This window comes from Atractosteus spatula, chromosome 8, assembly GCF_055471065.1.
Source record: "Atractosteus spatula isolate fAtrSpa1 chromosome 8, fAtrSpa1.hap1, whole genome shotgun sequence".
Classification (NCBI taxonomy): domain Eukaryota; kingdom Metazoa; phylum Chordata; class Actinopteri; order Semionotiformes; family Lepisosteidae; genus Atractosteus; species Atractosteus spatula.
Window position 1 is genome coordinate 53,321,267 of NC_142713.1, and position 14,206 is coordinate 53,335,472.

Genomic DNA, 14,206 nt, shown 5'->3' on the forward strand with positions numbered 1-14,206 from the left:
ACAGGTTGCGGGTCAAGTCCCTGCTGCAGACACTTTTGTTGTACCTTGAGTGAAGTACTTAACCCAGGTTGCTCCAGTGCGCCCAGTGTTGGATGGGGGAGTCATGTGCTCTCTAGTCTGGCTCAGTGAAACTGCTCTGGTAGGGATTAACTGGTAAGTGGATAACATTGGTGGTAAAAAGATGCTAGTTACAATTTATTTTTTGTAAGGCAGTTAGTAGAAGTACATTGATTTATGTAGATTTTTAATATATTTATTTTTAAATAATACCTTCATGGTCCATTATACTATGGAGGGGGATTAACCCTCCCTTACATTTTTTGCAATGTAAATTTTGTACTGTCATTTTGATCATTTGTAATATGGATGGACTTTCACAAATGAAGGTCCCTTATTCATGGGTCGGTGGAGTGTGTTCTGTACTTACTGTATTGCGCAGTAGTACTTCCTCTCTGCCCTGTGCCCTCAGTGCAGGTCCTCACAGATTGGCCACTGACATTCCAGGTGACCTAAAAACTGAAGCAATGAGCTGTTACTCTGTAAAGGATCTGCGCCTGTGGCTGGAAGGTTGCTGGTTCAAATCCTGCGGCCGGCAGAGGGATCCTACTCTGTTGGGCTAATGAGCAAGGCCCTTAACCCCAACTGTTCCAGGGGTGCTCTACAATGGCAGACCCTGTGCTCTGACCCCAAGCTTCTCTCCCTGTCTGTCTCATGGAAAGCAAGCTGGGGTATGCAAAAAGACAAATTCCTAATGCAAGAAATTCTATAGGGTTAAAAAAATGATGTTATAAAACACTCAAACCGCCTTGAAGCACACCTACCAGCTCTATTGTGTCTGGCATGAATTCATTTCCTATTCTGACTATGTCATGTTTGTGCTATCTTTTTGAAACATCAAAACTGGCAAAACCTTTTAACAAATGGTGCTCATTAAAATAAAAGCAGAGTCTCAGTGCTCTAAGCTGACAAGCAAATCTAGCTGATAAAAAAGACTTATGAAGGCATTGAAACTTTATTATTGTTATTTCAAGGGAATTGCTGTACATACAGTATGAAAATTGTACACTTCTATCAGAAAAATTTATCTTGGTTAAACTATTAGAAGATTTCGAAGTGGCAGTGTTCAATGATAATATGTTTGGTTGTTTTTCCTTTAAAAGTGGATCATGCAGTATTTCTGAAGTTTTGAGTTGGTCCAACCCACAGGCACTTCAAACCCAAGAGTAAACAGCACTTATCTCAAGTCAATTGAACTGCTTTTCAGCAAAGAATAATTACACTTAATTAGAATCTGCTACTCATCATCAGGAATCACAAAAGATCTGATGATTTTGGCACAATACAGTGTGAAGATAGGCCACTATTTTCTCAATGAAGTATCACTGGTCCAGACATGAGATGATACAGCTGTGGAGTTGCGTTTTCTCCCTGCCTGCAAACACAGTACAACATCCTTGTTCACCAGAAAACAGAGTATGCGTGCTGCAGGTTTTCAGTCAGTGTCAAATTGCTAACCATGGGTAACTAATTACGTAAAATGTCAAGTGCTCTTATCTTCTTCCATGAAAATGAACAACAATTCCAAATACTAAGTGACAGATCATTTTCATGTTGCTCTTCTTTAAACATGATCTGGTTCACATTATGTTAAACAGACAAGCAGGCATTGGGACAGGGTGTTGCATGCCGGTAGCAAACATAAATTATAATTACAAAATTGGAAACACCAAGATGGAAGAGGCTTCTTTGTAAAAGAATGGGCTTTTTATATCGACACATCATTTACATCCTCTAGAGAATGTGTGAAAGTGATAAAAAGGCAAACAAATCTGGGGATGTTATGTTAAAACCTTCTAGTGCGCTATTAAGGCCCCATTTTGAATATTGTGCACAAATTGTGATTATGGAACAGACATTGCTGCTCTGGAATCTGTCTGGAGAAGAGCAACCAGAAACATTGACAGGCTGAAGTAACTGAACCTTGAACAGAGCAGACTATGAGAGAACATGGTCCAAGTACTGTATTTAAAAGGTACTGGTGACTTAAAAGCTCTAAGTCAACCCAACCATGCTGATAAAGCTGATAACCCTGACTTCTTTCAAGAAGCAACTAAGTGAGATCCTCTGATCCATTAAATACTGCACTAACAAACAGACTAGAATGGTCTGCTCTCATTTGTAACCTCTCTTATGTTCTCATGTGAATAATTTGTTTTGATCAATTTAAATAAACATGCAAAATACTGACTCGAGAACACGATACAGGATGAAATATTGAGCTTCAGAGGCACTCAGACTAGAAGGTGGCAGTGTTGCTACCCCTCGTACGATTATAGGCTGAAGAATTCCCACCTTCCCCTCTTTTCAAGCAGTTATTCAGCAGCTTTTATAAAGAACTATACAGTATGTTATTCCACGCCTTGCATCCTTAAGCAGAAATAGCTAACTACAATTTGCTAGAGGTTGGTGACTTCTCAAGAGATATCGTAGCAAAATACATATTTTCACAAGCGATACCTATTACTCTTGGTGTTAATTAATTGGAGAGAGCATTAGTCTTTAAGTAAAAAAAAATAAATTGCTTGAGAGTGCCAAATGCAGGTCTGTGAGTGCATGTTATATCATTTTCTATTCTGAACCAAATTTACAAATGTGTAGAAGACGTAACTGGGGGAAGAAAAGGCAAGTTAGTAATTGTTCCTGCTTCCATGCAGCATCGGCTCATAGAATTCCCAGGAGAATGCAGGATACACCTTCAGCAGGTTAGAGAGCTGTTAGCAGGGCTTTTTATTGATTTCAGCATTATGGGCCATCATGCATTGCATTAAACTCATAGTACTCACATGGAAATTGGCGCGAGTGGTAAAGAGACATCTGAAGCGCTTTCCCGCAATTGCTGAGTGATGTATGTGGAGTTAACAGCAGGTGATGGCTCTGAAGAAATCTGGCTGCCGGCAATCAGGGGCTGTCTCCTCCTGGAGCACAAAATTTCGTTCACGTAATTCACACAAGATTAAAAATGAGTGAGAGGTAAAAAAAAAAAACATGCTAACTAGGCTAGCATCCAGATACTGGCATATTCTAGAGCTGTGGTTCCCAATCGTGCTCCTGGGTGACCCACACACCTGTGGGTTTCTGTTCCAGCCGAGCCCTCAGTGACACAATGAAACCCTTCACTGACTTCATAATAAGATTCGTTTGAACTGCTTGTTCCCAGCTCTCAAGCATGCTGGATCTTTAACCGTTGTATTTTGTAAGTGAAACAAAATCCCAAACTTGTGACTAGAAACAAAATGCAAATATTAAATTGAAGTGGCTTCTTGGATCAAGTAAGGCTCCAGTTCTTTCATGAAGGGCAGATGGAATAAAAGCCAGCAGGTGTGTGCAAAGGTTGGGGTAGAGGTTAATGGTCTTCTGAAAAATACAAGCGTGTCTCAGAGTTCTCCACACCTGAATCAGCCTTTAATTTACTTGTTCCTACAGTACATGTTCCTACATGTATGTAGGAAATACTACACGACATCCCAGGACGAGGACGGACTTTGCAGGTCTAATCAACTACAGGTAATTTGCCAGCTTTCTGATAATGGATGGACAAGACCTCCATGATAAAGACAGGCCGTAGTTATCTGAAGAGCCGAGAAAAGTGGATCCAAGAGAATATCATTTTTTGAGATCTCATTTCAAGATTTCCAATGGCATTAGAAGTCTATGAAAAGACAGCGTTACAGTACAATCTAACCATACAAACTTTTGCGTTTCCAATGTATTAAATCCAAAGCTGTGGTTCCTGACCTCTTCGGTTCAAAACGTTAGTTGCACTTCTCGAGTCACCTCCAGCCCTGAAAAGTAGTGAAAAGTACTGAATAAACAGTTGGACTGGGAGGACATCTTGTGGCCAATTCTAACAGACACTTGGGATCTTCATCTGACCAAAGCACTACTGCTTATTGAAAGAGACAAATGAGAGATGGTTTCTACGCTACAGTAAATTCAAGTAGGGAGCTGCGTCAGCATGCGTAGGCTGCAGAGGAACAAGTAAAGGTCTATTCCATGCTGAAAAGAAAAGAAATGCAATGTTCTTCAGGTGTGAGGGGAGAGAGGAAAAAACCTGACACCTGCAGAAGAAACCTCACACCTGCATGGAATAAACCTTTACTTGTTCCTTTGCACCATACGGTAATGTTGACATTCATTATGGGTTAAATGTTATTACGTACTGTACTTTCAATAAATAATAACATATAACTTCAGTACAAAGTGAATTAATGAATAAAAAGACGCTTTATCTCTTTCTTTCTTCATACTCTCTCAAGTCTCATCCTCAGAAAACCCAGAAAATGTTTTAAAGGGGGGGCTCTGATTTTTAAGGGTAGAAACAATAGTCCGTCACTGACATATTTAAGAGGATTAAGATAAATGTTTTAAGTGTGGGGTGTGAATTTGGATTAGGTAGTACAGTTCAGGTTAGGCTTAGCTTAGGGGGACAGGTAGGGAATGAGTTAAAGGAAGGGAAAGGTTTCAGAATTTTAGATTTATGAATTTGGCCTGTATGCAGACCTATGCTGAGCAAAGATATACAGGGGTATGCGGATGTTGGGTTGTGCTTTGGATTGGGGTGGGGCAGCAGGTTGGAGGTAAGGGTGAGGCTACAGATATTATTTTCTAAATAGTATTTTGTAGTGCTATAAACAAGACGACATACAAAAATGAAGCTCATGAACCTTGAACAAGAGTGTTTCCACTGTATCACCACATTTACTAATTAGTACAAGCTTGAATTCAACATACTGACTAAAACATCTTAAAGAGTGATTTTTCTGGATACTACTGCTCAACGGCCATGATTTCCCTGTTTTCCCACAGCAGAATATGTTGTCAAAGTGTGAATTAAAAACACAGGAGATATTACAGCAAATAATTGCCGTGGAGTTTAATCTGAATTGTCTTCACAGTCCGTACAGGCAGGAGCTGAATTCAGACCCTGGAGGACATACTGTATGTGATCAAAAGAAGGAATAATGGATATTAATTATTCTTCCTGACTTCATGTACATATAATTTCTATAAATATATATTCAGTGATGAAAATGTCTAAGGCTATTTTCATTATAACTATTTATTTTTTTTATTTGCTTAGAAGATGTTTTTGTCCAGGGAGACCAGTGGTCCCCAGGTTTACTCCTGGAGAGCCCCTGTCTAACAGGGTTTATTATAGGGGGCTATTAAATTTCACTTTGTAAAGCTCTGGAAGAACTAAAGTGCAGTCAATTCAACATGTGATTTGTTAAATGAATTTACCAAACACTAGGCAGAAAACTGAAGAGCTTTCAACCATTAAAAGACGAGAGAAGGATTTAAGATTTGTTCCTTCATTGAACAAACCCTTTGTTCTACTGGACTGACTATGAGCAGGTCAACCTGGTGGACTTCTTCAGACTACACAGTAAACATGAACCAGAGGTCACAGGTAGAAACTATGTGGAAGCATAACTAAACAAACTAAAGGGCTGTGGGGGTCTGGAACAGTTATGTGGTTGAAGCCCATACCCTGGCTTCCTTAAAACACAGCTGGGGGGGATCCTCAGATCGGCTATCAACTACCAAGCAGGCAAGAGGGGCTGCATGGCCTCCTCTTGCCTATAACCGGTGTTGTTGAAGAACTGCGAAGGCTCCAGTTATACCAGCATGGGTAACAACAAAGTACTTGGACAGACTCAAGCAGTATTAAAAACTAAACTTTATTTTGAAACACAGGACCAGGTTTAACATCTATAAAACGCTTTGAAAAGAACAGTAATGAAAAATGAAAGCTTATCGAGAGACACGGGAGTCAGAAATGTATCCGCAGGTCTCATCCTCCTGACCTGAAGGAAGACGGACTTGCCCAGCACCTGTGACAACAGCTGGGCAGGGGACAGACTAGCAGGACGGAGCACGTGCAGCTCCTCGCACGCCAGGTCTCCACAGCTCCACACAGCTCTGACAGCCTGACCTTTGTCAGCCACCATGACCCCTGCACTGCACCACCGCTGGTACAACTATATTCACCTGCTCTTCAGTTTCGAAATCAGCTTCGGCTTATCGCAAATACTGAACAAAAAAAAAACACCTACAGCATATCGCAACAAAATCAGAAACAAAAGATTCATCGGCTTTTAAAAGGAACTACTTAATAAAACCACCCTCAGCTCCAGGTGCCTAAAAGCACGGATGAAACAGACTCCGTTTTTCCTGCTTTTCCTTCTGGGCAGAGCGTCTTCACTGCTGAAGATAAAAGCGAGGAGGGAAAATCAGACAGGAGGCCCTACAATTACATCAGCACACCACACATCGTCACAGCTAACCGCTTACATGAAGAAGGTCTGAACACATCCCAAAATTCATGTTACAGTAATAAAGTAAAATCACTTCTGAAAGTGAAAGAGGGTAGAACACTACACTGGGCTGGCAGAGATGGCCATACAGCCTGTTTAAATCAGCCCAGAAACACACAACCCTCCTGCCAACTCTTAAGTGTGCCCCTCTTTCACAGCTTATTACAATAAGATACAGTGCGCGGGGGGGGGGGGTGCACTTAGCATTGCAAATATCCAGTTTCGAAGAGCCACTGGCCAACAATACACTAGGGAAATGATGTTGGTTCATAAATGACTCTGCCCCCGACATTCAGCACCATGTGAGTTGAGCTCTCACGTGACAGCCAATATGTGAACATCGCTGGCCTGCTGAGACAGCAAGAAAGGAGCCAGAAAGACAGGCCATAACACCCTATCCTGTGCCTGTAGGCTGTGAGCATTTGAGGTAACTGAAAGCTTAAGCACAGGACAACAGGGAAATAAGGGGGTATTTAGAGGGCCAGGTTTAGCGTCTTGTTGAAATGACAGGTAATTAAAGAGAAGCAAGAAACGGGGTAGGTTTGAGGAGGCACACAGACACCAGGGCAGTCAGAGGGGGGCATCTAGACAGCCAGCAGGAGGGTGATGGGGCAGTGGTCGCTGCCCATGGCCTTGTTGCGGATCTTGCTGTCGCACAGGCTGGGCAGAAGGGCGCTCGACAGCACGAAGTAGTCGAGCCTCCAGCCCACGTTCTTGGCGCGGGCGTTCATCATGTAGGTCCAGAAGGTGTAGGCGTGCGGGCGCTCGGGGTACAGGTGCCGGAAGCTGTCCACGAAGTCCTGCTCCAGCAGGTCGGTGAAGCCCTGCCGCTCCTCGGCGGTGAAGCCTGCGTTCTTGCGGTTGGTCTTGGGGTTGCGCAGGTCGATCTCCTGGTGCGCCACGTTGAGGTCCCCGCACAGCACCAGGGGCTTGCGCTGGTCCAGCCCCTTCAGGTAGGCCCGGAAATCCACGTCCCAGGTCTTGCGGTAGTCGAGCCGCACCAGCCCGCGGCCCGCGTTGGGGACGTAGGCGGTCACCAGGAAGAAGGAGGGGAATTCGGCAGTGATCACGCGCCCCTCCTTGTCATGCTCCTCCTTACCTGCAAGAGGGAAGAGAGGAGGACGGTGCAGGAGTGAGCACAGGGTGGGCACACACCAGAGCGACTCTCTGAGTCAACATGGGTGACTCCAAATTTCCTTCATCTAAACTGTGACCAGACTGAAGTCATGCTTATTGGCACCCCCCTTCAACTTCGTAAAGCCAATGCTGTAACCCTATCTGTGGATGGTATTGTACTTGAGCTTTAGTCTAAATTGAAAACCTTGGGGGTGGTATTTGATTCAGGTTTGACATTCGACCCAAATGTGCAACGTATTGTCAAAACATCATTCTCTCACCTCCGAAACATCGCCAGACTACGTCTCATGTTATCAGTTTCTGTTGCTGAAATGCTGATCAACACGTTTATCTTCTCTCAAATTGACTACCGTAACGCTCTACTCATGGGGGTTTCTAAATCCACATTGAACGAACTCCAGTATGTCCAAAATTCGGCAGCCAGAATCCTGACCAAGTCTAGTGCAAGTGATCACATTACTCCTATCCTGGAGTCCTTGCTCTGGCTTCCTGTCAGGTTTCATGTTGACTTCAAAACCCTCATTCTCACCTATAAGGCTCTACATGGCTTGGCACCTCAGTACCTGTCTGAGCTACTGTCATCCTACTTCCCGTCTCACAACCTTCACTCCACTAATTTTGGTCTCCTATCTGTCCCCCAAACCCGTCTACACTCTATGGGTGATAGGGCCTTCTCCTGTTATGGCCAAAAGCACCTTCCCTAAACTCTTTCAAATCTAGACTCAAAACCTTCTTCTTTAGAAGGGCCTTTACTTAACTGGTTCTGTTATTTTTCCCCTCTGCTCTTACTGTGTTCAGTGCCCCCATCTACCGTCTCCTTTCATTGTGTATTTTCATTGTGCGTATCTTGTGCATTTTGTTTTTGTTGTTCTCATTCTGCAAAGCACTTTGAGAAGCCATGTTTAAAGGTGCTCCATAAAAATATAAATGTTTTTTATTACTATTATTATTATTATTATTATTATGCTCTTCCATTCCAGTGATTCCCAGTTCCAGTCCTGGGGGGTGGGGGGGTTACGGTCTCTATCATTTTTTGCTGCATCCAAGTACTTCATAACAGGCAAACTGATGTCAATTTCTTGTTTCCAGCATTGTTTTTTTTATTTTTTCTGCTTGCAGAACGCGTCTGTGGGGTCTGCAATTGGCGTGGGCCCTGCCCTCGCTCAGAGGTGTCCGTTGAAATATGACCGACTGGTCTTAAGCCGAAGAAAAGAGTAAGGAAAAGGCATAAGCAAAGAAAATCCGATTTCCAAAACCCTCACTTTTTTAAGTGTCTGACACATTGTTATTTCAACAAGAGAGCAAATTCTTATTGAATCCACTGAGGAAAGACTGCATAAGGATCTATATGCTAAAGGTATTGGAAACAATATAGCTTTAACATGGCCTAGATGTGCATATAAAAGTCTAAACAAGGAAGCCAATCAGTCACCAATCAGAACCAGTGATTAATGGACCAGCTGGAATGAAAACCAGAAGACAGAAGGTTCCATTGGGGCCAAAAAAACAATAGGTTTATTCCATGCTGAAAAGAGAAGAGAGAAAACACAACGTTTCGGCTATGAAGCCTTCTTCAGGCGCCACTGTCCCAACCTACTAACAGGGTGGGATCAATATAATAAACGTGCCCTCTGCTGTATCAGAGAACTGCAGGGCCTTTCTGTCACTTTCGATCATTTTTACGGTCCGTTTGCTGTGATTTTTGGGTGCATCTATTTTTTTCTTTTAAGAGTGCTGTGTTCATTATGATGTGTTTGGTGTTTGCTGATGGAAAGTGAATCTTTCAGGGAGCGAGGGGTGCCCATCCTTTCACACAGTGACCCACGGGCCCCCCCCAGAGAGAGTGTTTGAGCAGGCTCACCAATGCCATAGGTGACGTTCAGAGGCTTGGTCTTGCAGAGCATGGCCACCCCGCTGTAGCCCCCCTTGTCTTCGGAGCCAGACCAGTACTTGTGTGGGTACTCTGGCATGTCGGTGATCTCCGCCGGGAGAGACTTCTCCGCACACTTGGTCTCCTGCAGGCAAAGCATGTCGGGGTCTTCCTCACGCACCCACTGCAACAGAGAGAGGAGTAAGCATGGGGAGAGGAAGTGGTGGCAAAGCAAGATGAAACGAGAAGTGGCACTGTGAGGAGGCGGCCATTTTGGCTCAAGGCCACGCCACTGGGATGGGGTTTTGAGCCAAGATGGGGGTTTCTTTAGTGAGTAACTTCTCACTACATCACAAGGAGTAAGGGTGCAGAGTGGATCATCAGACAGTGCGTCAGTGTCTGACCTACAGGTTGCCTCAGATTGCTGTGGTCAGTATAATCACAGCCCATGTCAAGACTGACCCTACTAGACCAGAACGGACAATGGCAGAACGGGGGTTTTTAACCTAAGAAGCCTTCCCTTTCTGGAGAAAAACCTATCTGATTCATATTATTTTGTGTCACGTATATCTTGATTGCAGGAGCCATGTTCCTCAAACATCCAGGATGGAGACACCAGCGTGTGTTGGGCTAGAGAATAAAGTATACAAGCACCCGTTCCAAAATTGCACACACATCAAATGAAAAGGCTGTGCTTCACCCGCTTGGTGCAACACAGGAAACTGACTCGTCTGGCACTGTGGCGCGTCCCGCGTGCGCGTGCACACGAACCCCCCGGGTCACGGACTCGTGCGCCCGCCGCTCTCGCGACCTCTCTCCCATCAGCGCCCGTGAGCGCACGGGCTCGCCCGGGAGACCCTCACCTCCAAGCCCTTCTTCTTCACCCAGGCCCGCAGCCCGTCCACGTTCCACGAGCTGATCTTGAGGCTGGACGGGCGGCCGTCCTCGCTGGTCAGCCGGTCCGGGGAGTCCTCGTACAGGACGGGCGCCTCTGGCTCCTTCCCCGACTTCTTGCTGCGCTTGGCCTCGGGGGCTGGACCGGCGAGGAGACAGGGAGGGAGATCGCCAGCACAGCGGTTAAAACTCGGGGCTTGTCAGTCAAAGGCTGTGGGTTCAAATCCCAGGTGGAGAAGGTGCTGTTGGGCCTCTGAGAGAGGTCCCTCACTCGGACTACAGCCAGAAAATGTCCAGCTCTATAACTAGGGTTATAACTTTTGCACATGCCACATTTACTGTTTTATTTTTTGCATTCTGTTAAATTCAGCAAATCAAATAGTAACTGTGCATTAACATTTGCAGAAATATGTCACGTTTAAGTTTGTTAGCTGCAGAGGCTGTGTTAACTTCTTTTCACTTAGAAAATCAACAAAACGTGTAATTTGTCCAGAGGTGCCCAAACTTTTGCATACACCTGTAGGTACAAATGTAAGCCGTTTCGGATATAAGTGTCATTGGAAAATCCAGACCTCCACAACTTTACACACACAATTTTAGGTTGCAGGAGTCTGGAACAAGCCAACCCACCATGAGGCCTAAGCTGATACTTAAATAAAACAGCTACATGAGACCCTGGGATCCCCATGCTACTGACTGCCAATAAGGGTCGATTTTTCTACCGTAATCTTTGGGTTCTTACACGTCATACACCGAGTCCGCGACAGAGAGAGGGAGGGCCATCACAGACGAGGAGACAGGCGGTGGGCGGTGGGGGGTGTTGGAGGAGATAGGAGAAAGACCTTAAAGGGAGAGCAAGAGGGGCCACAGACGTCTAGTGACAGAGAGAGGAAGGCAGAGATAGAATAATTAAGATGACTCTGAGGGAGGGCTGGAGGGGCTCTACAATTCCGTGACGCTTTTATCTGAAGTGGCTCACACTTAATACTGCTGGGTGTTTCTGGAAGACACAGAAAGGGGGAGCTGCATGGGCGTGTGCTGGCTGCAAAAGGAACAGGTAAAGGTTAATTTCACATGGAAAAGCAGAAAGAAGAAACACAACATTCAGGCGTCACCCCTGAAGAAATGTCTTGTTTCTTCTTTCCGTTTCCCAGCGTGGAGTCACCCTTCACATGCTCTTTACACAGAGGCAGTTTGCCCAATCCCAGCGAGTCGCCCAGCTCGTCCGCGCAGTTTTCAGCCACTTCCTTCCTGCACACCTGCGCCGTTGTCTGGCTCCCCGTCGCCCGCAGCCTCCACGTTCTTCTTCGCTCTCTTGGACATCGTCACCGATCGTCTGTCCCCACTCAGGCGCCGCAGGCACACACGCAGACACAGGCCCCCACCTCGCGCGATCCACACACTCACCCCTGGAACAGAGCAGCAACAGCATGGGTAACCACCGCCAGAGCAGCTAACCCCTTCCTGGGGTCACGTGCTGCAGGCTCTATCATCGCAGCGGCATTGGAAAGCACTGACAGCAGGAAACACGTCCTTACACCAAAGGTGGTGGATGCATGGAACAAGACGCTCACTCTGGCTTCTATCAAGAAACGGCTGGATGAGACCTTCTGATCAATAAGATAAGAGAAAGGAAGCTAAACCATTTGAATGGCCACATTTCCTTTGCAAATTTATAGTTTCTTTTGAATAAAAAAAGCACAGCAAAGTTTTCAGAATTGGAGCGCAAATGGGACATTGTTGTGTGAAACTTTCAACAAAGAAGGTTTGTAGCATGCCACAACATGAAACACAATATAGCCAGCAGCTACATCACCCTACAACTCACACCTGGCAGCACAGTGAAGCTCAGCAGGTGTGAGCCCGGTCAGTGCCTGGATAGGAGACTCTTGGGAAAGCCAAGGCTGCTGCTGGAAGAGGTATTAGAGAGGCCAGTAGGGGGAACTCACCCTGCGGTCTGTGTGGGTCCTAATGCTCCAGTATACTGATGGGGACACTATACTGTAAAAAGATGCCGTCCTTCGGATGAGACTTAAAACAGAGGCCCTGACTCTCATTAAAAATCACAGGGCACTTCTTGAAAAGACTACAGGTTAGTGGAGCCAGTTGGGGGTGGTCACCCCACCATCTGTGTGGGTCCTAACACCCCAGTATAGTGATGGGGACACTATACTGTAGAAAAAAGGCTCCACTTAAAACCGACTGACTCTCTGTGGTCATTAAATCTCCCAGGGTGTTTCTCAAACTGAATAGGGGTGTTACTCCGGTGTCCTAGCCAGATTTCCCCCTAGCCTTGACCAGTCATGGCCTCCTAATAATCCCCATCTCTGAACTGGCTTCATCACTCTGTTCTCCTCCGCACTGAGAGCTGGTGTGTGGGGAGCGTACTGTCTGCACTAGAAAACTGGCTGCCGTTTCACCATCCAGGTGGGGGCTACACACTGGTGCAGGTAGGGGGGTCCCCATTACCTGTAAAGCGCTATGACGAGTGTCCAGAAAAACACAATATAAGTGTAAAGAATTATTATTACCATCTAGCAACGGGGCCACATACAGTAGAATATATTATTTTTACCACTACCTTCTTCCAGCCTACAGTTAATCTTACACAAGCGTTTAAAGTTTAATCGGCTCAGTTCAATGGCTCCCGTGTCACTCCCATAAATCAGAGACCTCAATAGTGACGTTATGTTCCTATTAATTTACATGTGACAGATGGACCCCTGGTGGGTAAACGTATGCGGGCATCGTGCAGTATTTGTTGATGTCGGAGATTCCGTGTTAAAAAAAAACGTCTAAGCGCCCCCTAGTTAACCAAGGATATCTTATTTCAGATCTAACATCTACACGGAAATACAAAGCCAACCGGACCGAAGAAAATCCATACAACAGTCACATTTCCGCGCGTTGGTTTTGTGCTTGAATCTTGTATTAAAATAATTTCATCAATTTCGCTTCGGGATCAATCAAGTCTTATCTATTGTCGTGGTCGCACCAAATTATCCGTGAAAGGCGGACGGAGAGCAGGCTGGAAACAAGGCCTGCGCCAGGCCGTTGCAGCACAATGTGAAATGAGACTGCAGACCTTAGACCGGCGGGCCCGTCTTCCCCGTCAAACTTAATGCACCCCTACAATCTGAGCCCCCTGGCACCCCAAGTGTATATCTGAGGACGAATGCACTTTTAAGAGTTTAAGATGAAGAGCAGGCTAGCAGGAAATCTCCGGGCATCGGATAGGGCTTGTAGTAAGCATCCAATATAACCCGCAGCACAGTAATGCGCGGTTTATTTCAGCTGATACTGTATTATAGTAACGTTACTTTTTAATACAAAAACAAAAGCTAAGAAACTACCAAGCCCACTGTTTTAAAATTAATAATAGCGTTAAAAAATCGACAACACTTCGTCGACGCTCCCAGTATTACACTGCCCTTAAAGCGAGTGGTCATCAATTTCGATTAATGAGTGGGATTTACTTATCAATTGTAATGAACCAGTCCGTACCCACTCCTGAATACCCCTCTAATCACAATCTCGAGTACAAATAGTAATTACAATCCCACTTACCCGGCACGTCGTCCACTGGCTCAAGTACACAGCCTCACACAACAAAGCACAGCACCACGCAGGACACCATGTGAGACACTAGGGTCTGGCCTTAATGTTCGCCTGATTATTATCATCCACCTGAACTACTTCATTCTTTAGTGACTCTTCATCGGGCTTACCTTTAAAAAATAAAATATATTGATATGTGTATTAGAAGAAAACATTTGCACGTCACTGAAGCATATATCGTGTGGTAAAAGTGTCTCGTTTAGAAGGACGCTGCAGGATAATATATACGTGTTTACGTATCGAAACTTCTAAACACTAACCAAATTCCTGTTGTTGTTGTTTTTGTTTGTTTTGTTTTGTTTTGTTTTAA

At 45.0% G+C, this 14,206-nt stretch overlaps 1 protein-coding gene across 1 annotated transcript; it reads right to left on the bottom strand.

Annotated features, from left to right (window-relative positions):
• Positions 1 to 5,722: 5,722 nt before the first annotated feature.
• apex1 (apurinic/apyrimidinic endodeoxyribonuclease 1) lies at positions 5,723 to 14,205 on the bottom strand. Its single transcript, XM_088923386.1, has 5 exons — positions 13,846 to 14,205; positions 11,538 to 11,687; positions 10,248 to 10,417; positions 9,376 to 9,568; positions 5,723 to 7,476 (listed from the first exon to the last, which is right to left on the bottom strand). Exons 2-5 carry the CDS (start codon positions 11,599 to 11,601, stop codon positions 6,962 to 6,964), a joined length of 942 nt encoding a protein of 313 aa, XP_088779512.1. The 5' UTR covers positions 11,602 to 11,687; positions 13,846 to 14,205; the 3' UTR covers positions 5,723 to 6,961.
• Between the last annotated feature and the right edge of the window lies 1 nt (position 14,206).

What these genes read in the sequence shown, in the direction of transcription:
- apex1 (XM_088923386.1), bottom strand. Translation starts at nt 11,601, where the DNA reads ATGTCCAAGAGAGCGAAGAAGAACGTGGAGGCTGCGGGCGACGGGGAG. An exon ending in GGAGCCAGACAACGGCGCAG is followed by an intron (nt 10,418 to 11,537) that starts GTGTGCAGGAAG and finishes TCGCCGGTCCAG; the next exon opens with CCCCCGAGGCCAAGCGCAGC. An exon ending in TGAAGAAGAAGGGCTTGGAG is followed by an intron (nt 9,569 to 10,247) that starts GTGAGGGTCTCC and finishes TCTCTGTTGCAG; the next exon opens with TGGGTGCGTGAGGAAGACCC.